Source organism: Balaenoptera ricei, chromosome 6 (assembly GCF_028023285.1).
Source record: "Balaenoptera ricei isolate mBalRic1 chromosome 6, mBalRic1.hap2, whole genome shotgun sequence".
Classification (NCBI taxonomy): Eukaryota; Metazoa; Chordata; class Mammalia; order Artiodactyla; family Balaenopteridae; genus Balaenoptera; species Balaenoptera ricei.
In genome coordinates, this window is record NC_082644.1 from 16648772 (window position 1) to 16674299 (window position 25528).

General features: G+C 44.3%; 1 protein-coding gene and 2 long non-coding RNA genes across 9 annotated transcripts in view; 2 read left to right on the top strand and 1 right to left on the bottom strand.

Moving 5' to 3' along the window:
- LOC132368230 (uncharacterized) overlaps positions 1-4079 on the top strand; it is a 12647-nt gene extending 8568 nt beyond the window's left edge. For 3 of the 4 annotated variants that reach the window (XR_009503983.1, XR_009503986.1, XR_009503985.1), the window contains one exon: positions 40-114. This is a non-coding gene — a long non-coding RNA (uncharacterized LOC132368230). Of the gene's footprint in view, positions 1-39; positions 115-3698 lie in introns of those variants that run through there. The other variant, XR_009503984.1, reaches the window with a different exon arrangement.
- Positions 2793-18687, bottom strand: NPM2 (nucleophosmin/nucleoplasmin 2). 4 transcript variants are annotated; one of them, XM_059926963.1, is made up of 9 exons: positions 18379-18680; positions 18032-18112; positions 17787-17872; positions 17495-17620; positions 5558-5651; positions 4613-4785; positions 4407-4441; positions 3127-3160; positions 2793-3016 (listed from the first exon to the last, which is right to left on the bottom strand). In XM_059926963.1, exons 1-9 carry the CDS (start codon positions 18419-18421, stop codon positions 2972-2974), a joined length of 717 nt encoding a protein of 238 aa, XP_059782946.1. In that variant the 5' UTR covers positions 18422-18680; the 3' UTR covers positions 2793-2971. The 4 variants fall into 4 exon arrangements, with proteins under 4 accessions (XP_059782946.1, XP_059782947.1, XP_059782944.1 ...); XM_059926964.1 differs by lacking the exon at positions 4407-4441 and having other exon boundaries at positions 18379-18679; XM_059926961.1 differs by lacking the exons at positions 2793-3016; positions 3127-3160 and having other exon boundaries at positions 4403-4785; positions 18379-18509; positions 18633-18655.
- Positions 17796-20488, top strand: LOC132368231 (uncharacterized). Its single transcript, XR_009503987.1, has 3 exons — positions 17796-18230; positions 18696-18823; positions 20047-20488. It is a non-coding gene; the product is annotated as an uncharacterized LOC132368231 (long non-coding RNA).
- Positions 20489-25528: the final 5040 nt, after the last annotated feature.

Below are 25528 nucleotides of genomic sequence, written 5' to 3' on the forward strand. Positions count from 1 at the left end.
CTGAATTTTATCCCCATTCCCTGACCCCGGCCCTTACAGGCTATGTGACCTGTGGCAAGTCCCTTCACCTCTCTGGTCTCAGCCTCCTAATTTATAAAAAGGAAATGGCCACTACTGATGCTGCCAAAACTGTCATCTTGTCAACTGAGAGGAAGGACACTTCGTGAAAAGCGTCAAGTGCCACAAGAATGAAGGAGAGGGGTAGAGACCCTCTTACGTGGTCCAGCCTCAGTTTACCTAAACTTTGACTTTCTCCCCTCACCAGAGGGACCTGGGAGCGGGGGAGGGGGGCGGTGGGGGGAGAAGGGTAGGGTTCATTACCATTTATGGGCGGGTGGCAGGAGGTGATAAGGGGGGTGAGGAGTAGCCAAGGCCGTGGTGGTTAATCCCATCCCTTAGTGCCAAGTTCAACACCCCCACCAAAGGGGGCGTCTCACGCCTGCTCCTCGCAGCCCAGCTTGTGCAGACCCAGAGTCCACCTGCACGCCGGCCACTTGTCACCACCTGCTTTGACCCCAGCCCACCCTTTTCCTGTTGACAAACAGAAGGGCTAGGGCTGGGGAAGGGTGAAGGGCGAAGAGCACTGTAGCAATGCAGACAGACCCCCCCCCCATCTTTGCTATCTGATCCCCACCGCCTGCCGGCACGTGGAAATCAAATTGTCAGACGTCTAGCTGTTGAGTGCCCTTCTGTGCAGTCCTGCAGCGGAGCCAGAGAACAGGGGCGCTTGCCTGGGGCTGGCGGAGCGGAGAAGTACCTGCGACAACACGGGCTTTGCTATAACTTGGCTCCGGAGCTGCCCTTCCCGGGCTCCAGTTATACCGTGGACTCAATTCTAACTCTCACTCTCAGTTTGAGGCTTTCTGGCACCCTCAAACTTCCACGTCCCCCTGTCACCCACAGAGTGGTTAAAAACGGCCCTGGTGCCAGACTACGTGGGTGTGAATCCTGGCTGTGTGACCCTTGGGGGGCAAGTTGTTTAACCTCTCTGTGCCTCACTTTCCACATCTGAGAAATGGGGCTAATAACACCCACCTCTAGGCATGGTTGTGAGGATTAAAGGTGTGAATCCATGGAAGGCACTTAGAGCAGCGCCCAGCTCTCAGCGTTATCACTGCAATCACATCAGCCTTCTTTCTGTCCAAACCTCCGTGCCTGTTCTGCCTCAGGCCCTTTGCACCCTCTGTTCCTGCTCCTAGGAGTGTCCTTCTGCCAGCTCCACGTGTAGCCCCCACTCCCTTCTTGTCAATCGTCTCCTCTGAGGGACCTTCTCAGATCCAACTAAACAGTACTTCCCGGGACTTCCCTGGTGGTCCAGTGGTTAGGACTCTGCACTTCCACTGCTGGGGGTGTGGGTTTGATCCCTGATTGGGGACCTAAGATCCCACAAGCCATGTGTCGTGGCCAAACCCCCATCCCGCCAAAAAAACCCACCAGAACTTCCCCACCCTGGAAATTAGCCTGTTTTACTTCCTCCAAAGCGCTGGATAGTAATTGAAATTATATTGTTGGCTCCTGTGTTTCCACTAGACTGTAGGTGACTTGAAGGGAGGAATTTGTCTTGCCTACCCTGTATCGCAGTGGCATGAAGCCATGGTCAATGCCAGCTGCTTACCTGGAACCAGACCTGATGTCCCTTGTCACTCTGGGTGACTGAGGTCAGCATGTTCTCCTTTGTTAGAGGGTGGGACAAAGCCCACATCTGCGTTGTGGGGTGTAGAAAGCAGAAGCAAGAATGCCAGCCCTGCCCTCCTCTGCCTCTTCTGGCGTCAAGAGAAGCTGAATGGGGAGACTCAAGCCTGCCTGCTGCCCTTCCCATGCAGGTGTTCAGAGACCTCCAACTTTCTGGGACCCATATCTGGGGGTCCTGGGGAGAGAGGGCAGGGCCAGTTCCCCACTGGCGCACTTCAGGCCTGGCCAGTGTGGGTGCTGGTTAGGGGCAGGGAGAAGCCCAGCAGAGGCCCTGCAAGTAGACCCCGAGGGGGGCGGCCACCTGCATGTCACCGTGGGTGAACCCAGCTTCAAAGTGGCTCTGCAGGCTGGGAGGGGGCAGAAGGCCAGAGCCACACGATGGGTCATTCACCCCCCTTCCAATTCTCTTGGCCTCACCCCGGCAATTTACTGAACCCTGTTCCTATGGCTCTGACTGCTGCCCTTGGGGAACGCTAGCCCAGGAGTTGAAAGTGTTCACCTGCCCACCTCCTGGAAGAGATACTTTATAGCCTCCAGGAAGCCTGCCTGTCTCCACACTTGGGAGGTGTCCTTGAAGGTGCAGGCCTCTGGGCTCCTGCCTGACACAGATCACACCAGTGACGTCCCTGTGAGCAGCTCACCCCTAACAGGACGCAAGCCTGGGACAGCAGGACTAGGCCCGGCCCTTGAGATGCAGACCCTCAGGCTGGTCCCTTCCTGGTAGGGGCGGCGGGCAGCTGTCACCCTTCAGTTCTGTATCTGGAGAGCCAGGCCCTGCCAGAAGGGAGTGTGGACGCAGGAAGACCCACCCCAGCTCTAGCTCCCTCCCTTAGGCCTGAGGGCTGAAGGTCGAAGCTGGGAAAGGGGCTGAGACACTTGGTCCATCCCCCAAAGCTGGGGATGGGGGGGTGGTGCCGGGGCGGGGGGGGGGGGTCGGGGGGGAGAGGGAGATAAAGAGCCGAACACAGCTGGCTGGCTGGCAGGCAGGCAGGCAGGCCAGGGTGTGCTGGCACACGGCTGCCCTCTGCCGGGCTCATGGGCTCACTGCAGCCGGCAAGGACAGCTCCTGGGGAAGGGAGAGACAGCTGCAACAAGGTCCTAGCAAAGCAAACTTTATTGTGGGTCTGAGGTCGGGCCTTTTCCCTCCAGGTCCTGCTGCAACCGAGAGTTGGGGTGAGGAGCTCTTGTGTCGCCCCCAACACGTCCATCACATTCAGACTCAGCACGGTGGTCTCACGGGCCCTCCCTCGGTCACTGCGGTCAGGCCACTCCTGGCTCCTCATTTCTTGAATCCTGGCTTTTTAGGTCTGGGTGTGGTTTTGGCCTGTGAGAGAAGGGGTTGCTCCAGTGTCCCACCCGCTCCCCATCCTGGCACCTTCCCAGAGACCATCCCTCCTCCCCCAGGAGGACCAACCCCTTCTCATCAGTACTCACCTTTCCCACAGGGCTCCTGTCTTTAGGATGGTATCTGAAATGGGTTGGGATTGGGCAAGGAGTGGGGATGTGGGAAAGAGAGAGCTCAGTCTGATGCCAGTAGCCCTGGGCCCTCCTACTACTGCCCAGGCTGCAGAGCTGGGCCCTGGGCACTTTCGGGAAGCAGGGGGCTGTGACCTGGAGAGGTTTGCCTCTCCGCCTGTCACCTGCCAGGGACCACTCTGACTCTCTTTTATTTTTTTAATTATTAAATTTTTAAATTAAAATTATTTATTTATTTATTGGCCGCACCACGCGGCATGCGGGATCTTAGTTCGCCGACCAGGGATTGAACACGTGGCCCCTGCAGGGGAAGCCCAGAGTCTTAACCACTGGACCGCCAGGGAAGTTCCTGACTCTCTTCTTAAGCAAGATGTTTTTTCTTCTTAAGCTTCTATCTGCTTTCCTTTATTTGTGTATAAGACACAAATGTTTCTTATCATAAAAGTCATTGCACAAAATATAGCAAAGAGAATAAATTGCTTATAATTTTCTTTACCTCCTACTAATATTAACATTTTGTTTCCCTTCAGAACTTTTTTGGTTGTGAAATAAAATGAAAATAATTTGGGACTTCCCTGGTGGTCCAGTGGTTAAGAATCCACCTTCCAATGCAGGGGACGTGATCCCTGGTTGGGGAACTAAGATCCCACATGCCGTGGGCTAAGTAAGCCCGTGCGTGGCAACTACTGAGCACACGGGCCACACCTAGAGAGCCTGCGCACCTCAACGAAGATCCCAACCAAGATCCCACGTGCCGCAACTAAGACCCGATGCAGCCAAAAATTAAATAAATAAATATTAAAATGAAAATAATTTAATATCCTGCTCTTTGAATTCTAGAAACACTTTCCAGTTTGCTATATTCTTCATGGGCATTATGTCACATGCCACTGAGAAGACATGACATAGTTTAAGCAACTGGTATATTGATGGACATTTACAATGCTTCCATTTTATACTATTATTTGAATAATGCAGTGATAAGTTTCTTAGTGCATATATTTCCCCCATATCTTGGATGGGATTCTTTGGAAGGAACTGCCATAAGTGGGATGAAGTCAGAAGATAAGAACTGTTAAATGCTTTTCAAAAAGACTGCCAACCGACAGTGGCAGCACACCTGTGCACCTGTGTCTCCGTGTACCACACACCTGCACACACATGTGCATCACCCTCTTTCAAGCACGATGTACCTCAACTAAAAGATTTTGGCTAATTTAATAGATGGAAAGAGTTACCTCACTGCCACCTCCTCTTTTTCCACCTTTTTTTCCTGGAAACCAAACACAAGCATTATTGGGAGTTCTGGCAAGGCCCAGGGGCAGAGCAGACTCCCGCCGGGCACCTGGCAGGTGTTGCCCCGGGCCTCAGCGCACTCAACTGGGGAGGCCTGGTCCAGGTTTCTGAGGAGCCTTTGTGGGGTTGGGGGGCGTCCCTCCCTCACCTTGGCAACGCTTGTGTGCTTCTGGGGCGCCAGCCTCTTGACTTGTTTGACAGGGGTCTCCTTCTCCAGGGACACATCTATGTCTTCATCATCATCATCTTCTTCCTCTTCCTCCTCTTCTTCCTCCTCCTCCAGGTCCTCCTCCTCCCCCTCCTCTTCCTCCCAGGATTGGTCTGAAGTGTTAGCGATGATGTGGGAGGGAGGCAGGGCCTCTGAGCCCGAGGGTCTCTGCCCGGCTCCCCTTCCCAGATCTACCTGCCCAAAGTGCGGCTGGTGGTGGTGGGGGCGGTGAGGGCTGAGGCTGTGGCAGGAGGGCAGGGGAAGTGGTAAGCTGCAGCTCTGGCCGGGCCAGAGGGGGATGCACACTGGGAAGGAGAGTGTGAGGGGAAGGAGAGGGTGGGGACACAGCAGCCGAGGAACTCAGGCCTCATCCTGAGGCAGGTGGAACCTGCCCGGGGTTTGGAGCAGGAGAGAACCCTGATGGAAGAGGCACCACTGGACAGAAAAGAAGGCAGTTAAAGGGCTGTCAAAAGCACAGCGACTTGCCAGGGTCCATGTTACTGCTACAGCTACATACGTCATAGCAGGTAATGTTTTGAATGTGCTCTGGTGCCAGGCGTTATGTTAAGTGCTTTTTCTGAATATGCCATTTATTCCTCGCAACTAGGAGGAATATACTTGAAGATGGAACCAAGTATACCCCCACCCCCGTGTTATGGCCGGAGGGCTGCAGCCCACAGAGGACGTGGCGGAGAGGTAAAGGAGAACTGGGGCTAGGACCCGTGCCCATGGCCTTCTGGTCCAGGCTGCTGGTGATTCTGTTGCCTTTGGGGATCTTCTCTAATAATTCAAGAATCCCTCACGTGTTTGAGTACCTATTATGTCCTTGGCCCTGTGCTGAGCACTGTACCTGCAGACCTTTCTCGGGTCCAAGCTTGGACTTACCATAACGTTCCTGGCCACAGAGGAACACGGGTCCAGAGCCAGCCCGGAGCTGGAACGTGACAGGAGGAGAAAGCTCCAATCCCGCCAGGACGACCTGCAGGGGTAGGGGGTAGGGGCAGGAGCAGAGAGGACAGGCCACTCGGGCCTGGTACCTGGCCGGGGGTGGTGGTGGTGGGGGCTGGCTTCAGGCAGAAATACTCAGTTTATTCCCTCCCCTCAACCACACACGCTTCAGGGCTTCCCTGGACCTCTCTGCACTCTCAGACCCCTGGACCTTCCTGCTGAGGTGGACTCTGTCAGAGAAGAACATGGATCTGATAATCTCATTCCTGCCAAGATCACAGATGGTATTCCAAGCTGAGGGGCAGCCGTTAAATAGTCTGATAGCTATGGACTGAACTGTGTCCCCTCAAATTCTTACGTTGAAGCCCCTAACCTCCAATGTGCTGGTATCTGGGGATGGAGCCTTTGGGACCATAACTAGGGTTAGATGAGGTCACGAGGGTGGGGCCCTTGTGATGGGATTAGTGCGCTTAGAAGACGAGACCAGACAGTTTGCCTTCTCTCTAGGCCACGTGAGGACACAAAAAGAAGGTAGCCATCTGCAAGCCAGGAGGAGGGCCCTTACCAAAACCCAACCGTGCTGGCACCCTGATCTCAGACTTCTAGCCTCCAGAACTGTGAGAAAGAAATGTCTGTTGTTTAAACCATGGTATTTTGTTATGTCAGCCCAAGCCGACTAAGGCACTGATCAAATGAGAAAAGCAGATGCAAAGCTGTATTACAGTCTTCCTATTGTCTTATAAGTAATGTGTGAATATTCAATATTCATAGGAATAAAGGTTAGAAATATATTACAGTGCTAACCATAATTTTCAGTGGACAGTACCACATTTATCTTCTTTATACTTTTCCAAACTTTGCAAATTTTCTAGAGTAACAATGATGATACTTAAATTTCTTGAGTTCTTACCATGTGCCAGGCCCCATGCTACACATTTTACCTGCTTTATCTCATTTAAATCTTCACAAGAAGCCCACAAAGGAGGTGTTGTTATTTTACAGAGGAGGAAACTGAGGCTTAGAGAGATTAACTTAGAGTTTCTGGTTCAGAGAGGAAGCAGATAAGTGAAAACTGATCACAAACACCTAGAAATGCTGGATAAAATGTAATTCAGTGTTTTTACTGCTTGGTTGAATGGTAAGATAGAAAGAAGGGTCCCTGTGCATCAGAAAGAAGAGCAGCCTGTGCAGAGGCTGATGCCACAGCTGAAGGGAGGACGTCCTTGAAAACAGCAAGGACTTTGCGTTGTGACACTCATGTGGACAGGAGACAAACCCTTGGGGAGGGGACCTTCAAAGGGCTACATCTCAGTAAAAAGCCCCATGGTGAGGGTTGAGGAGAGGGGACTGAAGGACCCTAAGCCACCTAACTAGAAAGGACCCACCATCAAAGGAGAGAAACAAGAACGTGTGGGTGAGATAACAGAGTCTCCTGTGAGAAGCTAACAGCTGTGGTTGTACCTCTCACTTATAGCAAGTCTGAATTTACTCAGTGGGCACTGCCAAGCCAAGAGATCTGTATAAAATCCCAGGCTTGTAATATTCCTGGGGCAAATGGCAGATGCAAACACAAAACCGGTCTCTAGGGACACTCTGAGTTCTTTTCACACAGAATTCTTTCAGAAAACAGAACCAAACCAAACCAGAAGAGGAGCTCACCACCTAAAATTACAAAACACACAAGAAACAACCCTGCTAGAGTCTGGCAGCAGAACAAAACAAAATGTACAACCAGGAACCTGAGATAAGAGAATAACAACCTAAACAACATGAAATGTTTGATGAAGATCAAATAAATATACAAGTAGGAATCAAAATAATAAGAACAAGATAATACAAAAAATAAAAAGAACCAAAGGCAGCTTCTAGACATCAAAAACATTAGCATTGAAATAAACCGAACAAATGGTTAAAAAGCAGAGTGAAGCAGCTGAAGGAAGAATCAGTAAATTGGAGAAGTGCTGGGAAGAAATTACCCAGTATGAAGCACAGAGAGAAATGAACAAAATATGAGAGAGAAGCTGGACGTGGAGGACAGGTGAGAAGGTCCAACATGCATCCAATCAGAGGTAGGGACTGGAGAGAATGGAGTCAGTGTTCCAAGTGATAACGACCAAGAGTTCTCCAGAAATGATCCAAGACAGAACCTCATACGCAGGAAACCTCAGCCCTGAACAGATAAATAAAAATAAATCCATACCTGAACATACTATGGTGAAATGACAGATGAGAACAAAGAGATGAGCTTAAAATCAACCAGAGAGGACAGATTTCCAAAAAAGGAACAATAACCAGACAGACTGAGGATTTCAACAGGAAAATCAGGAATCAGAAAGAGGTCAGGAATCAGACCTCTTACCTATAAGTATATACACAGCCAAACTATCGTGAAGGAATGAGGGTAAAAGAAAGATACTTCTGAGCAAAGCCCAAGTAAGTTTACTACTCCCAGGTCTACAAAAGGATGTTCAAAAAGATGGCAATTAAATTGAGAAGAAGTAGGTGCAAGAAGCAGTGATGAGCAAAAAAATTGGTAAAAATAAAGACCTAAGTAAACATTGCTGTAAAATAAAACAACACTAGTCATGACTAGTGTTGAGCTAGTTTAAAACAAGTTGGAGCTAAAATGCTACATGATGACAATATGTATGTTAAAATGAAAGTAATTAGAACCCCCTGGTTTGGGAGGAAGAAAACATTAATTTTCAACTTTGATCATGCATGATTGTTAAAAAATTAAGGAGAACAAATAAAGATTAGAATGAGATTCTATAGCTTCTAAACCAGCAGAAGAGAAAAGGGGAAAAGAAACTTTAATCAATCTAATAATGGACAGGAAAACTAGAAAAAAGAAACCAAAAAATTTTAAAGGCAAGGAAAATAGAAGCACAAAGTACATGCTACAAGTAAATCCAAGTATATTAGCAAGTCACAATCAATATAAACAGACTATACTGGCTGGATAGATTAAAACAAGGTCTAGCTACATACTGCTTCTAAGAAACCTTGTAAGGACAGAGAAATGCTGGAGTGAAGAGATGGAAATATACATACCAGGTGCAGCAGAGGCTTCCAGTTGCTTATCCAATAGCCATTCTTTCCTTCCGTAATAACAGCACCCTGATATTACTGAAATACTGTACCCAGCCATAAAATGCATTCCTCAGTTTCCTTTGCAGTTGTGACTATGTTACTAATTTCTGGATCAATGAGCTGTAAGCAGAATTTGGAAGGTGGTACTTGTGGGAAGACTCCTTAAAAGGTGGACAGAGAACTAAGAGAAGTCCCTGTGGTCTTCCCTTGCTGCTTCTTTCCTATTACATTAATTGTAGAAGTGAGGGCTGGAGCTGCAGCAGCCTTCCTGGACTGTAAGGTGATCTTGAGGATGGCAGCTCTGCATTAAAGACAGGAGAAAGGTACGAGGAGACTTGGTCTTTGGTGACAATGGAGCCATCTCATCAGCTCTGGACTGCCCATCTCTGGACTTCTTCTATGCAAGACAGAAATAAATCTTAAGCCCCTGTAGTTGGGTCTCTGTTATGGCAGCCACACATGACTAAAATGAAAATGAAGCTAGTTGTACTATCTAGTGAGTGATGTTGATAATGGGAGAGGCTATGTATGTGTAGGGGTAGGTGGTATATGGGAAATCTCTGTACCTTCCTCTTGATTTTACTGTAAACCTAAAACTGCTCTTAAAAAATAAAGTCCCTAAAAAATGAAGCTAGTAGTGTTTGTTAGGATTAGGTTTGGTAATAAGTGACAGAAAACTCCGTAACAGTGGCTTACACAGGTAGAAGCTCACTTCTTTGTCACATAAACTGAGTCCACACATAAGCTGTGGGTATACCACTCCTCAATCACCAGGGATCCAGGCTCTTTGCACCGTGTTGCTCTACCATTCTCAATATACGGCTCCCACCTCGCCCAGGATGGCTGCTCTTGTTCTAGTCATCACATCTACACTCCAGGAAGGGGCAAAAAAGTGGTCACATGATCTCTCTTTAAGGACACTTTGCAGATGTTGTAGATCCCACTTCTGCTTACATCGCACTGGCCAGAACTTCATGGTTATGCCAAACTTAGAGGGAATATAGTTTTTATTCTCAGTAGCCTTGTGACCAGTTAAAAGTCATGAATTCCATTACTAAAGAATAAAGAAATAATGGAGATTGAGGGACATCTGGGAAACAAATTAATATCAGATGATATAGGCTTTAATTCAATAAGTATTTTAGGGATAAAGAAGGTCACCACATAATGAAAAAAATTAGACAAGGAAGATATTTACAATTATACAAGGAAAGTAAAAATTTTACAAGAAAGCTAAACACATGCATGTAAATTATATGCATCAACGACACAATCTGAACATACATAAAACTATAGCCACAGTAATCAAGACAGTGTGATATTAGAGGGATAGACACATAGATCAACAGAACAGAAGACCTAGAAACAGGCACACACAAATACGTGCAACTGATTTTTGACAAAGGTGCAAACTCAATTAAATGGAGCTTTTTCAACAAATGGAGCTGGAGCAATTGGATGTCCATAGGCAAAGAAATGAACCTTCACCTAAACCTCATAGCTTATACAACAGTGAACTCAAAATGGATCATAGACTTAAGTGTAAAACATAAAACTATAAGACTTTTGGACAAAAAACATAGAAAACCCTCATGATCTCAGACTAGGCAATGTGTTCTCAGACTTAACATCAAAAGTCATAAAAGGAAGAATACAATGGACCTCATCAAAATTAAAAACTTTTGTTCCGTAAAAGCTCACGTGAAGAGGATGAAAAGACAAGTTATAAACTGGGGAGAAAATATTTGCAAGCCATATATTTGACAAAGGACTAGCGTCTAGAATATATAAAAAATTAGCAAAATTCAACAGTAACAAACAATCCAATTAGAAAATGAGCAAAAGACATGAACATTTAACTGAACATACATATGGCAAAAACCACATGAAAAGATGTTCAACATCATTAGCCATCAGGAAAATGCAAACTAAAAGCACAATGAGACATCACTACACACACATTAGAATGGCTAAAATAAGAGATAGTGACAACATGAAATGTCGATGAGGACGCAAAGAAACTTGATCACTTATGCATTGCTGATAGAAATGCAAAATGGTACAGCCACTTTAGAGAACAGTCTGGCAGTTTAAGAAACTAAATGTGTAACCACCCCCATATGGCCCAGCAATTGCACTCCTGGACATTTATCCCAGGAGAAATGAAAACTTAGCTTACGCACAAACCTGTACACAAATGTTCATAGCAGCTTTATTTGTAAGAGCCCCAGATGGGAATCAGCCCAGTTTTTCCACAGATGAACTGTTGAACTGTGGTACAACTATACCACAGAATACCAGTCAGCAGTAAAATGAATGAATCTCCAGGGAATTATGCTGAGGAAAAAAAGCCAGTTCCAAAAAAGTTACATATGTCTGATTCTATTTCAATGACCAAATTTTAGAAATGGAGGACAGATTGGTGGTTGCCAGGGGTTAGGGGGAGGTGAGGGAGCAGGAGGGAGGTGAGTGTGGTTATAAAAGGGCAACATGAGGGATCCCTGGGGTGTTGGAACTGTTCAGTATCTTGGCTGTGGTGGTGGATATAGGAACTTAGGTGATAAAATTGTATAAACAGATCCCTGCATTGTATCAATGTCAATATCCTGGTTTTGATATTATATTACAGTTTTGCAAAATGTTACCATTGGAGAAAACTGGGCAAAACATACAGGGATCTCTCAGTATTATTTCTTACAGCTGCATATGAATCTACAATTATCTAAAACAATTTTCAATTAAAAAATAAACATATATAAAGTAAACAAAATTATAAGAAGATGCTGAAGATCCACAATCATAACAGGAAATTTTAACAGATTTCTTTTGTTAATTGATACATCAGGAGACAAAAAATATATAGGTTTGAACACAATTAATACACTTGATTTAATGGACACACATAGAATCCTATAATACTACCATGTAGTAAGCCACAAATTGAGTCTCAACAAATACCAAAGAATTGATATGGTATATATATATATATATACACATACACATACATACATACACACATATACATATATACACACACACACACACACACACACACCATATTTTCTGTTGCAATTACACTAAGAAAAAGGGTGATGACTCAACCCACCCATACCTTTGGGAATTAAAAAATTCGAAGTAACTCATTCATCAAATAAGAAATCATAATGGAAATTAGAAAATATTTAAAATAAGATAAAGTGAAAATACCACAAATCACAAATTAAGGGATGCAGTTAAAAACATCTTCAGAGGGAAATGTGTAGTATTCAAAATAAATAAATAGAACTTACTTGGAAAAAATAAGCTAGAAAATGAATGGGCTAAATATCTAACTTAGGAAGTAAGAAAAAGGAACAAAGAAAGCAGAAAATCAGATAACCAGAGAAATTAATAAAATAAAAAATAAGGAAACAATAGAAAACATCAACAAAATCAAAAGCTTTTTCTTTGAAAAAAAGAAAAAGACTAATATCCAGTGATTGAAGTGAAGGGAAAAAAGGAAAGATGATAAACACTACTGGGAATTTTAAAAAGAGGAATATAATAACAGATATAGTCATGATGAAAAATATTATTAGCAAATAGCATGAACAATATCTAGAAAAATATAAATGATCATAATTGACTCAGGAGATGTTTGGTTCAGGCCAAGTAAGTAACAGGGACTGAATTTACTCTCCAGCTTGACACAACTAAAAAACTATAATACAGGCATACCTCAATGATATTGCAGGCTTAGCTCCAGACTACTGCAATAAAGCGATTATCACAATAAAGTGAGTCACATGAAATTTTTGGTTTCCTAGTGCATATAATTACACTATACTGTACTCTATTAAGTGTACAACAGCATTATGTCTAAAAAATGTACATGCCTTAATTTAAAAATACTTTATTGCTAAAAATGCTATTCATCATCTGACAATGCAGGGCTGCTACAAACCTTCATTTGTAAAAAACAAAAACAAATGAACAAACAAACAAAACCCCCGCAATATCTGTGAAGTACCATAAAACCAGGTATGCCTGTGTAGGAAACAACAGCTCTCAAGACACTGGATACCAGTCAAGGAAGAACAGTGATCTCTGAGAGATGGGACAGAGATGAGATGAGCCCTATGGTTGCCCAAGCTTACTTCCTGGACAGTGCAGGGAGGGGGAACCCAGACAAAGCCTAGTGGTCTCTCTGAGTTTAGGAAATAGAACTGGAACCCAGGGAAGCCAAGGCACCTAGAGTTCACAAGAGAGGAAAAAGCTGCAAAGACAGCACTCCAGAGATCTGTAGAAGGCCCCCTTGAGTATTCAGTCAAGTAGTAATCAGAACATCCATGCAAAGAAACTACCTGAGCCTGGAGAAAGAATCATCCTAAAGGTGTCTGGAGCTCACAGAGTGGAAAATCTCATAATTTATGGGGCATCTATTGGAATACTAAGAAAGGTCTTGCTACCGTAGTGGGGCAAAATTAGACTAAATTCAGCTTAAATCCCTAACAAAGGGATTTGTGTCTTGCTTAAAAACAAGACACAAAAGGATCAAATGGTATTTAAGTAACTTCACTGCATCCCAGAACAAAATTCAAGAATACTTATAAAACTGTAAAAATATCCAGCATCCAAATAGTAAAATTCATGTCTAACATCCACTCAAAAATTACCAGACAGGACTTCCCTGGTTGCACAGTGGTTAAGAATCTGCCTGCCAATGCAGGGGACACAGGCTTGACCCCTGGTCTGGGAAGATCCCACAAGCCGTGGAGCAACTAAGCCCGTGTGCCACAACTACTGAGCCTGCACTCTAGAGCCTGTGAGCCACAATTACTGAGGCTGTGTGCTGCAACTACTGAAGCCTGTGCGCCTAGAGCCCATGCTCCACAACAAGAGAAGCCACCGCAATGAGGAGCCCATGCACTGCAATGAAGAGTAGCCCCTGCTTGCCGCAACTAGAGAAAGCCTGAGCACAGCACCAAAGACCCAACACAGCCAAAAATAAATAAATTAAAAAAAAAAAAAGAAGAGAGAGCTAGATTGACTATATTCCAAGTAGACTTCAGAATATTTATCAGGGATAAAGAGGAGCATTTCATAATGATAAAGGGATCAATTAACCAAAAGGATATAACAATCCTAGAAACACAGGATTTATTAAGATGCACCTCATAAAAGAGTTTTAAAATACATGGGGCAAAAACTGATAATTAAAAAGAGAAATAGACAAAGACACAATTATTGTTGAGGTCTTCAGCGTTCCTCTTTCAGTAACTAATAGATCAAGTGGACAGAAAATGAGTAAGGATATAGAAGACTCGAACAAAACCATCAACCAACTTGATACAATTGACATTTATAGAGCAATACACCCAACCATGGGAGAACACACATTCTTCAAGTGTGAATGAAATAGTCACCAAGATAGAACATATTATGGGCCATAAAACAAGTCACAACGCTGTTTAGACTGAAATCATATAAAGCATATTTTCAGACCATAATGAAATTAAAATAGAAATCAACTAAAGAAAGAATTAGAAAATCTCTATTTGGAAATTAAAAAGCAAACATACTTCTAAGTACCCCAGGGACTGAAGAATAAAACCAGAAAATAATTTGAACTGAATGAAAATGAATATAGTACTTATCAAAATTTGTGGGATGAAGATAGAAAGATGCTTAGAAGGAAATCACAGCAGGAAATGCTTATATCTGAAAAAGGTCTAAAAAATCAATAATGTAAGATTATGCCTTAAGAAACTAGAAAAAATATCAGATTAAAACCAAACTAAACAGAAGAGAGGAATAAAGAACAGCTCAATTAAATACAAAAGTGGAAAAACAATAGAGAAAGACTGATGAAACCAAAACCTGGTTCTTGAGAAAGATTGGTACAACCGTTAAACCTCTAGCCAGACTGGACCAGGTAAAAAGGAGAGAAGACACAAATTACCAACATCAGGAACAAAAGAGCAAACTTTAATACAGATAATACAGAAAAGGATTAGGAAATAATATGAACAACTTTATGCCAGAAAAGTTGACAATTTAGATGAAGCAGAAAAATTCCTTAAAAAACACAAACAAAAGCTCTCTAAACAAAATAAACCAAATAGTCTTATATCCATTAAATAAATTTAACTTGTAGTTAACCAGATTGCTTCACAGGTGAATTCTACCAAAACATTTAAGAAAAAAACAAAACAAAACAAATTTACATGAATTCTTCCAGAAAATAGAAGAGAACATCTTCCTTTTCATTTTATGAGGCCCAGCATCACCTTATGCTAAAATCAGACAAAAACATGACAAGAAAACCATAGACCAATATTGCTCATAACATAGACAAAAATATCCTTAATAAAATAGTAGCAAATGGAATCCAGCAATATATAAAAAGATAATGCATTATGATCGAATGGGGCTTATCCCAAGAATGCACAGTGGGTTTAAAATTTGAAAAAAATCAATGAGTGTAATTTGCCGCATAACAAAATAACGGAGAAAAAAATCACCTCACTATACGCAGAAAAGAATTCTTTGACAAAATTCAACACCCACTCATGATAAAATATCTCAGCAAACTAGGAATAGAAGGGAACATCCTCAAACTTAATATAGGACATCTACAAAAATCCTTCATCTGTCTCAATGGTAAAAGACTAAATACTTTCCCTCTGGTAAAAGGCAAGGATAGTCCTGCTCTTACAACTTTTACTCAACATTGTACTTGATGTCCTAGTCAGTGAAGTAAGACAAGAAAAAGAAACGCAGGACATACAGATAGAAAATTAAGATGTTAAACTGACTTTATTCACAGATGACATGAATAAATACATAGCGAATTCTGTGGAATCAACGGAAAGCTGCTAGGACTAATATGCAAATTTAGCAAGGTTAGATAATACAAAAACCAATTATATAACTATATACTAGTACTGAATAATGATAAAATAAAAATTTAAAATAGCATTTCTGTACCTTATCCCATATACAAAAATTAACTGAAAATGGCTCATAGACTTATATATAAGAACTAAAACTTTAAAACACGTAGAAGAAAACACAGGAGTACATCTGCATGACCTTGTGTTAGGCAATTGTTTCTAAGATTCAACACCAGAAGCACAAGCAACAAAAGAAAACACATATAAACTGGACTACATCAAAACAGAAAACTTTATGCTGCAAATGATATCATCAAGAAAGTAAAAAGACAACCCAGCGAAAGGGGAGTATCTATTTGCAAATAAGCTGATAAGAGGCTTGTATGTAAAATAAAGAACTCATACAAGTCAATAGTAAAAAGACAAATATTAAAATACATTAAACTCAAACACAGTTTTACAAAATGAATAAAGATTTGAATAGAAAATTCTCCACGAATTCCCTGGCAGTCCCGTGGTTAGGACTCCATGCTTTCACTGCCAAGGGTGCGGGTTCAATCCCTGGTCAGAGAACTAAGATCCTGCAAACCACGCAGCCAAAAAAGAAAAAACAAAAAGAAAGAAGATTCTCCAAAAAAGATACACAAATAGCCAATAAGCACATGAAGAGATGCTCAACATCATTAGTCATTAGGGAAACGCAAATCAAAACCACAGTGAGCTACCACTTCATACCCACTAAGATGACTAATCAAAACCAAAGACAAAAACAAGTGTTGGTGAGGATGTGGAGAAACTGGAATACCCAAACATTGCTGGTGAGATTGTAAAATGGTGTGACCGCTTTGGAAAACAATGTGGCAGCTCCTCAAAATGTTATATATATGAAGCTACCATATGACCCAGCAATTGCACTTCCAGGTATACGCTCAAGAGAAATAAAAACTTATGTTCAGGACTTCCCTGGTGGCGCAGTTGTTAAGAATCCACCTGCCAATGCTGGGGACATGGGTTCAAGCCCTGGTCTGGGAAGATCCCACATGCCGCGGAGCAACTAAGCCCATGAGCCACAACTACTGAGCCTGTGTTCTACAGCCCGCGAGCCACAACTACTGAGCCCATGTGCCACAACTACTGAAGCCCACATGCCTAGAGCCCGTGCTCCACAATGAGAGAAGCCACCGCAATGAGAAGCCTGCACACTGCAACGAAGAGTAGCCCCCGCTCGCCGCAACTAGAGAAAGCCTGCGCACAGCAACGAAGACCCAACGCAGCCAAAAATAAATAAATAAATAAATAAATCAGGAATGAAACGAGGACATCTACCATTATCATTTTATCCAGTGTTATACTGGAGGTCCTAGCCAGTGTACCTGGATTTAAAAGAAAAAAAAAACAACACAAAGACTGCCATTGCTCACAAAGAAGATCTGCATAGAAAACTCAAAGTAAATTATTAGAGTGAGACTTTCTGGATACACAATCTGGATACACAAGCAGTATGTAAATCATCAACACTGTCTGGTCACCAGCAGTAAACAGTTGAAAAATGTGATTTGGAGAGAGGTTATTTACCTTGCCCAAAGTCACACGGCTAGTAAACAGTGGACTAGGAGGGAGTTCCCTGGTGGTCCAGTGGTTAGGACTCAGCCGGCCCCCGCCGCCTCCCGCCGCCCCCCACCCCCCGCCCACCAAAAAAAAAATTGTGGACTAGGATGGAAACGGGGCTCCCTGCCTCCTGGGTCCAAGCTTTTAGTCCTGGGCTATATGCCTCTCTAGCACTGGCTGTACTTCTGCGGGAGCCTGTACCCCACCTTTGGGTCCGTCCCCACGCAGCGGGTGAGGCCTGAGCAGGGCCTCCTAGGGCTGGAGCCAGGGTGTCCTAAGCCCGCAGGGAAAGGCTCACCATGGGGAGGACGGAGGCCCGAAGAGAGGCCAGGGTGATGGGCTTCCTCTTTCTGTCGTCCTGGCTTGCTGGGGGCAGGATCTCCACGAGGTTCATCTCCTCTTTGGCTTTCTCCCCCAGGCAAATCTGAGAGGGGTGGAAAACGAGCAGGGCTCCTCCTCACCCAGAGGGCGGAGGAGGCAAGCCCTGTTCCAGCTGCGGGCACCGGCCAATCCCACCTGCTCCTCTGTGGCTGTCCAAGTCCCTCCCTGCTCCGTCCTTCCTCCCCTCCTTGGGGCTGGGGGGTACCCACCGTACTAAGCAACAGCGTGCAGTCCTGCTTCCCCACCTTCTGGGGTCTGAAGGTCCAAGTCGGCTTCTCCTGGCTCAGCTCACACCCTGCGAAGGGAGACGGAGGGCGGAAGGCGTGGCGTGGCGTGCGGCGGGCAGGCTCCAGGGAGGCGCGCCTGTCTCCCTCCAGCCCTAACCGCCCCCCACCCCGGTGACGCACCCCCAGCCCCCCCGGGTGCTCCGAGAACAGCCTGGAGCCTCACTCACCCCAGAGCAAGGCCAGTGTCGCCTTTTCGGAGGTGCTGCTAGTGCGGCTGAGATTCATGATGCGGGGCGGGGGCCGAGCAGCTGCGAGGAAGGGCGCGTTACAACCCCCGGCCGACAAGGCAGCCCACACCCGAGCTGGGGACACCCAGGCGGAGCGCTCCGCCAAAGGACGGTGCTTAGATCGCCCAGAGCGGGAGAGGTGAGCGAGGGGCCCGGCTGCCCCGCCGGCCCTCCCAGCACCCCGGGGGTGCAGCGCCGGGCAGCCGCGGGGAAGGCGGCTCGGTGCCCGGTCTCACGTCCACTCGGCCCCGGGGCCCGGCCCTCTCGCAACCCCTCCTCCACCTCACCGTCCCTACTCCGCGGGCGAGGCTCACGCCATAGGCTCCTCATCGGACCGCTTCCCTCTTGGGCTTCCTCCCTCCGGCCTCATCCCGGCCTCACCTGAGGGCCGGCCGCCCACAGCGGGCGGTTATGAAGCCTGGGAAGGGGCAACGGGAGGTGTCTCATCAGCCCCATTCCGTTCTTCCACTCTTTCCTCCTCTTCGCTCCTCAGAAGCACCTGGAGAGCTTGTTAAAACACAAAGCGCTAGGCCTCACCCACCTCCATCGTTTCCCACGGGGGAGGTCTGGGTGGGACCCAGAGAATTAGCACTTCTAACAACAGGTGCCCAGGTGAGGTGGACGCTGCTGCAGGACCGCACCGTGAGAACCACGGTCCTGACCAATAGGGACTGACTGAGGCCTGCTGCCGGGGCCCGCCCAGCACCCAGCGTGGAGAAGCTTTGCTACCAGGTAGGAAGCGCAGCCTTGTCGGCCTTTCGTGCTCATTGCCTTTCTTCTTTCTTCGTGTCCTTTCCCTACCCTCTAAGTGCGGGCCTTTTCCCAGGCCCAGAGGGCCTGACCCTCAGGGCTGTGGTCCTCGGAGAGGAAGAGCCCTGTTTCCAGAAGGATGACTTCTCCCAAGGCTAGGAAGGGGTGGAATACACCACGGGGCACTGCGAGCGACCTTACGAGGGCCAGTCATTTCACAAACAGCAGTTCACACAGCACAGTGATGCCCTTAAATGTTTGTTTGGGTGGGGGGTAGTGAAGAGGAGGAAGGTTTTCAGCTGACCACCGCCCTCAAGTAACACCTCTGTTTGGGAGACAGAAATAACCAGGAATCTCTCTCATTGCATTCGTATCCATCATTCCCATCCTGGAAACTTCTCACCTGCATATAAGGTTCACTGATTTTCAACAAAGGTGTCAAGGGAAAGGATAGTCTTTTCCAAAAATGGTGCTGGAGGAACTGGATTTATCTTTCTGCAACCCTGATTGGAGCTTCTGCTGTGCAGGAATCAGTTTTTTTTTTTTTTTTTTTTTCCCTTTTTAAAATACCAACTTTATTGAGCAATAATTCATATAAAAAAATGTACCACTTTAAAGTGTATAATTCGAATTTTGACAGATGTATACACCATGTGGCCATCACCACAGCCAAGTTACAATTTCTGTTACTCCCCCAAATTTTCTCGTTTCCCTTTGCAGTCAATATCCTCCCCTTACTGTCTACTTGGCATCAGACACTTACCTGTTTTCTGACACTGTAGATTAGTACAGACTGTTCTAGAAGTTCATATAAGTAGAATCATACAGGGTCTTTTGGTCTGCCCTCTTTTGCTGAGCAGAATGTGTTTGAGATTTATTTATCCATATTGTTGTTGTATCAGTAGTTTCTGTTTATTGTTGAGTAGTACTCCACAACTTGTATATCCAGATACCTGCTAGTCAGTTTTATGTGTCAGCTTGGCTAGGCTATTGCACCCAGTTATTCAATCAAACTGAGGGTGTGGCTGACACCTGCTATTTGGCAGTTGCTATTGAAGGTATTTTGTAGATGTGATTAACATCTACAATAAGTTGCCTTTATGTAAAGATTACCTTCAATACCATGGGTGGGTCTGATTCAATCAGTTGAAAGGCCTTAAGAGCAGAACTGAAGTTTCCCTGAAGATGTTTTGTGTCGTCTGCAGCTTCAGCTCCTGCCAGAGAGCTTCCAGCCTGCTCTTCCTGACAACCTGTCCTACCGATCTCATACTTGCCTAGCCACCTCTCATGATTGCATTAGCCAATTCCTTGTGCTACATCCCTGACTGATAACACCTGTTGATGGACATTTGGGTAGTTTCCAGTTGTGGACTATTATGAATAAAAATCCTATGAACATTTGAGAGCAAGTCTTTGCATGGATATATGTTTTAGTTTTTCTAGGATAAATACCTAGGAGTGGAATTGCTGGATCATTTGGTGTGCATTAAACTTTATGTGAAACTGTAAAACTATTTTAAAAATTCCTGTACCAGTTTGCACTTCTGCCAGAAATGTATGAAAATTCCAGTTGCTCTACATCTTTGTCAGCACTTGGCATTGTCAGTCTTCTTAATTTTAGCCATTCTAGTGGATGTATATAGTGACATGTGGTTTTTATTTATCTTTTTTTGATGACAAATGATGTTGAGTATTTTTTCAAATGTTTATTGGTCATTTGTGTATCTTCTTTTGCAAAAATACCTGTTCAAATATTTTGTTCATTTTAAAATTGAGTTATTCTTATTGAATTGTGGTTCTTTATATATATTTGGATGCCTGTTCTGTGTCAAGTATACGTATTCCAAAGATTTTTCACTCCCGTCTATGGCTTGTCTTTTCATTTAAAAAAATGGTATCATTTGGAGAGCAGAAATTTAAAAATTTGATGAAGTCAAATATTTCTTTTATGCCTTATGCTTTTGGTATTTTAAGAAATCTTTGCTTAACCCATTAAAAATTTTCCTGTTTCCTTCTAGAAGCCTTGTAGTTTTAGCTTTTACTTTTACAACTGTGATCCATTTGAAGTTAATTTTTGTGCATAGTGTTTGGTAAGGGTCGAGGTTCCTTTTTTTCCTCCTAAGTGGTTATCTAATTCCTCTAGCACCATTTTTGGAAAAGACTATTCTTTCTCTATTGAACTACCTTGGCATTTCAAAAATCAATTAACCATATATGTTGGTCTATTTCTGGATTTTATTCTGTTACATTGGTCTGTCTACCCTAGTGCTGATACCACACTGTCTTGACTACTGTACCATTATAGTAAATCTTGAAATCAGGTAGTTGAGTCCTCCAACTGTGTTCTTCTATTTCAAGACTGTTTTGGCTCTTCCAGATTCTTTGCATTTTCATATAAATTTTGGAATCAGCTTGTTCCAGTTTCTAAAAAAAAGAAAAAAGAAAAAGAAAAAGCCTTCTGGGATTTTTATTGGCATCCTGTTGCATGCATAGTTCAATTTGGGGAGAATTGTCATCCCGATTTTGAGACATCCAATGCATGAACACGTTGTAATCTCTTCATTTATTTAGATCTTTAATTTTCTCAGCGATGTTTCACAGATTTTAGTGTTCAGATCCAGCACATCTCTTGTTAAATTTATTCCTATGTATTTCATGTTTTCAGATGCTATAGCAAATAGTATATACTTCAAAATTTCATGTCCTAGTAGTTTACTTTTAGTATATAGAAATACAGTTGGTTTTCATATACTGACCTTGTATTCTGATTTTGCTAAATTCATTTATTAGTTCCAGTAGCTTTTTTGTACCCCAAATCATGACATCTGTGAATAAAGACAGTTTTACTTCTTCCTTTTTGATCTGTGTGCCTTTTATTTGTATATTTATTTATTTTTGTGCCTATTTGCTCTAGTTAGGACCTCAGGTACAATGTTGAATAGAAGTGGTAACAGTGGGCATCCTTTCCTTGTTTTCCATCTTAGGGGAAACATTCAGTCTTTCACCTTTAAGTATGTTGTTGGTGGTAGGTTTTTCATGGATGCCTTTTTAAGAATGTTTCTTTCTAATCCTAGTTTGCTGAGAATTTTTTATCATGAATGAGTATTGAATTTTGCCATATGCTTTTTCTTTATCTATTGAAAGGACCAGCTTTTTCGCCTTTGTTTATATGGTGAATTACAGTTACTGATTTTTTGAATGTTTTAAACCAACCTGGCATTTCTAGGACCAATCCCACTTGGTCATGATGTATTATGCTTTTTTAAATATATTTCTGGATTTGATTTGTTTATATTTTGTTAAGTATTTTTGCATTCAGGTTCATGAGGATATCAGCCTGAAGTTTTTTTTTTTTTCTTCTATAATGTCTTTGATTTTGGTATCAGGGAGTGCTTGTTTCATAAAAAGATTGGGAGTGTTCCCTCTTCTATTTTCTGATTTTTTGTTGAATTCCAGGTGCTCTGCTTGAAAAAGCAGAAGCATACTACAATTGAATCATACTACAATCCACTTTCCTGTACCCTCCCAAAGTCCTGTTGATTCCACCCCTCGACCCCAGTATTTCCCAGCTCTCTCTCCACAGCCCTCGTCTTGGTTGAAATCTTTATTACTCACTAGTTGGTGAGTTAAAGATTGGTCACTAGGCTGCTTTCAAACTTACTGGCTTTTAGGATCAAATCCCAACCTCCTGTGCCCCACCCTTCATCCAGACACGTAGAGGACTGCACTCTCCCTCCGGTCATGCTGTTTTTGCAGCTCTTAAAAAGGTACAAGATGTTTCATGCCTCAGGGTTTTTGCGCTGCTTGAGTATTCTTCCCTGTCTTCTTCCCATTAGCTCGTTCCTGCGTTAACGCTCCTCTTGGTGGCTCCTCAGTTATCCCAGAGCAAACAGAGCGCGCAATGATCAACCTTTTCAGCTTGTTTGCCCACTCCCCTGAGTTCTTCCCATCCAGGGATCAAGTCCTTGAACAGTGCCTCTGTGACTATCACCGTGGATACCCCCACCGGGCACACGGCCCAACTCTGGCCTTGCCCAAGAAGAACGCCCCGGCAACCACAGAGGACACCAGCCTCCCTTTCAGCTGCCCCCACAGCCGGCCGGCGCGGGAAGGAGTTATGACTGCGCCTGCGCACAGCGGCGGAAGTGGGGTGAGCGTCGACACGGAGAGGACGCGCCTGGGGCGAGGGCCTGTGTGCGCAGGCGCGGCGGGGACGGAAGGAACGCCGCGAACCACCTCCGGGGCGCGGGGGCTTGTTGGGAAGTTGTGCCGGGTTGGGGGTGAGTTCTTTCTCTTTCCTTCGCAGGGCGTGCGGCTGGTGTCAGGGGCTTCTGCTCTTTTCCTTTTGGTAGAGGCCTGTGGTAACGATGTGAATTTAACCCGCTCAACGCAGGCAGCCCGGGGCTCGCTCTGCAGGGGCTTCACCCAAATGAAGGTGCGGTTACTCTCCAACTCCCACTTCCCATCTTCTGTAGACTCTCCCACGCCCCAGATACACATCCTTTCATTCATTATGATCTTCTCCGTGTGGCCCCGGCTCCTAAGAAGCACGTTTTGGTTGCTGGGACGAGGAGGAGGGAGTGGGGTTAGCAATAACTCAGATAAACCCGTGAGACTTAGGGACAGTAGGGGGAGACTTCACAGAGGAAGTGGGACTCTACTTTGGGTTTGAAAAGGTGAGCAACGGGCAAGAAAGTTTAGACCGAGAGGAGAGGGCCCTGCAGACGGGGTTAAAGGCACGAGGTAGGAGGTGGAGGAAGAGATGGCAGTGGCAGCGGCCTAGTTGGGTGGAAGCGTTCTCCTGCACCCAACTTGGCTGGTAGGTTATGACTTGTTTGCTTTGTGACATGTCCCAGACTGCAAGGTGTTAAAGGGTGGGGAACTGGTTTCCTGGTAAATAGAAATGATGATGGCCTGTTACATACTTCAACTGAAAAGTAGTTTCATTTCCACTAATTTTCCAGGTGAACTAATTCAGCCTTGAGGAGGCTTTACTTTCACTGCAGTGTCCTCAGTCTTCTAGAGCTGAGGAGATATGGTGTGGGTTCTGACTTCGAAGGTACTGCTCTTACCTTTGCCCACCCTTTCACTACTATCAGACGCTGAAGAGTGGCCCCTCCGAGCTTTACATAAGGCCAAATCCATTGTCCAGTTAATCAGTGTTTATCCTGGGTTTGGTTGTCCTCCAGACCTTGAATCCAGATATGCATGGACTTGCTTAATTTGTTATCCAATAGCCGGGGTTAGGAGATTCCCCACTTGTCACTCTTCATTCTTTTGTAACCCAATAATGGGATGGTTTGGGCCATACAGGCGATGCTGTTATGCTTAACATTTATTATGAGTTGTCTGTCTTCATGATTGTCAAGCAGAATTTAAAGTATAACTGTGTACGGTGCTTGTATAAGTATTGTTCACTATACTGTTTTGGAATCAGTTTGTACTGTTGAGGGATCTTACACAGAAGAGTGGCAATGAATTTGCCTTGCAAATGATGTTTTTTGCTTTTCTGTTTAGTTTTCTTTTCTGTTGCTGACCCTCAAAAAGATATCTGTCTTATAGTGGATGCTGATGAATGAACAGACAGCACCAGTCAGGCAGTTCTGAGAACCATAGGGTTTTCTGAGGAAGGGGGCATAATATTCCAAGCTTGATTTCATCCTCCATTCTGATCATTTGATGTCGCACTGTCTGGCAGCTGATTTGTTTAGTGACCCATTGACCTGAAATACACAAAAGTGGCTGACCAGTGAATTCCAGGGTATCTAAGAAACCCAAAATAGATATGATGGGCCCAGGAGACAAGCTACAGAGGCAAAAATCCTCTTAGATGTTATTTACCACCTAATTGGTTGTTGTATTAATTATGGCTGGTGAGTACATTTTTATCCTTTCAAGTTTACTTTAAAAATATTTAAAGAACTAGGACTTTAAAATAGTTACAGTCATTTACATTTTTCCAGGCCCTGTTAATCAGTTATGGCTTTTGCAGTTTCCCTGTAATTATCTTTGCTTTCCTTTTCTGCTTTGGCACTTGGGTAGCTTCACATGGCAACTTAACGTTTGTAGATCTAGCTAAAAATCTTGGGTGGAGGGAGGGTTGGCTGGTGGTAGATAGGATATAGAGAGGTGTTTTGGCTCTCTAGAGTTAATTCATCTTACCCCATGACCATGGATATTTTGAAAAGTGGTCTGTTTTTCAACTTGGTTGAAACTTCATAAGGTATTAGAATATTTTTCCACTTGGGGGGAAGAAAAAAAGTTCTGAAGAATAAGTTTGTGTTTGCAGAATACAAAACTATTATTTCTTAGTAGGTTGTCATTTGTTGTTAGAAAAATGATACTTGGCTGAAAGTCCTTGCTTCTTAAAATCTAAAAACCTAAAATTTGATCCTTCATCCTTTGTCTGATTTATACTTTAGTGGGAATAAATAACCCTATTTGTTGGCAGAGCCAGCAAACCAATATATACATACATACATAATACAGTCACATTTACTAGGTTGAGTCATGTGAAATTGCTGATAACTGATCAGAAAGCAAGGCTGTTTTCTGGGTAACCCTCTTATAACTGTCAATTAAGAAAGGAGCAGCTTCACTGTTTAAAAAGTTTGATGAGGTTGGGGAAGATTTTACCTACGGCAGTTAGTCATGACTGGACTGTCCTTAGGGCTGCACTGAGGAGAC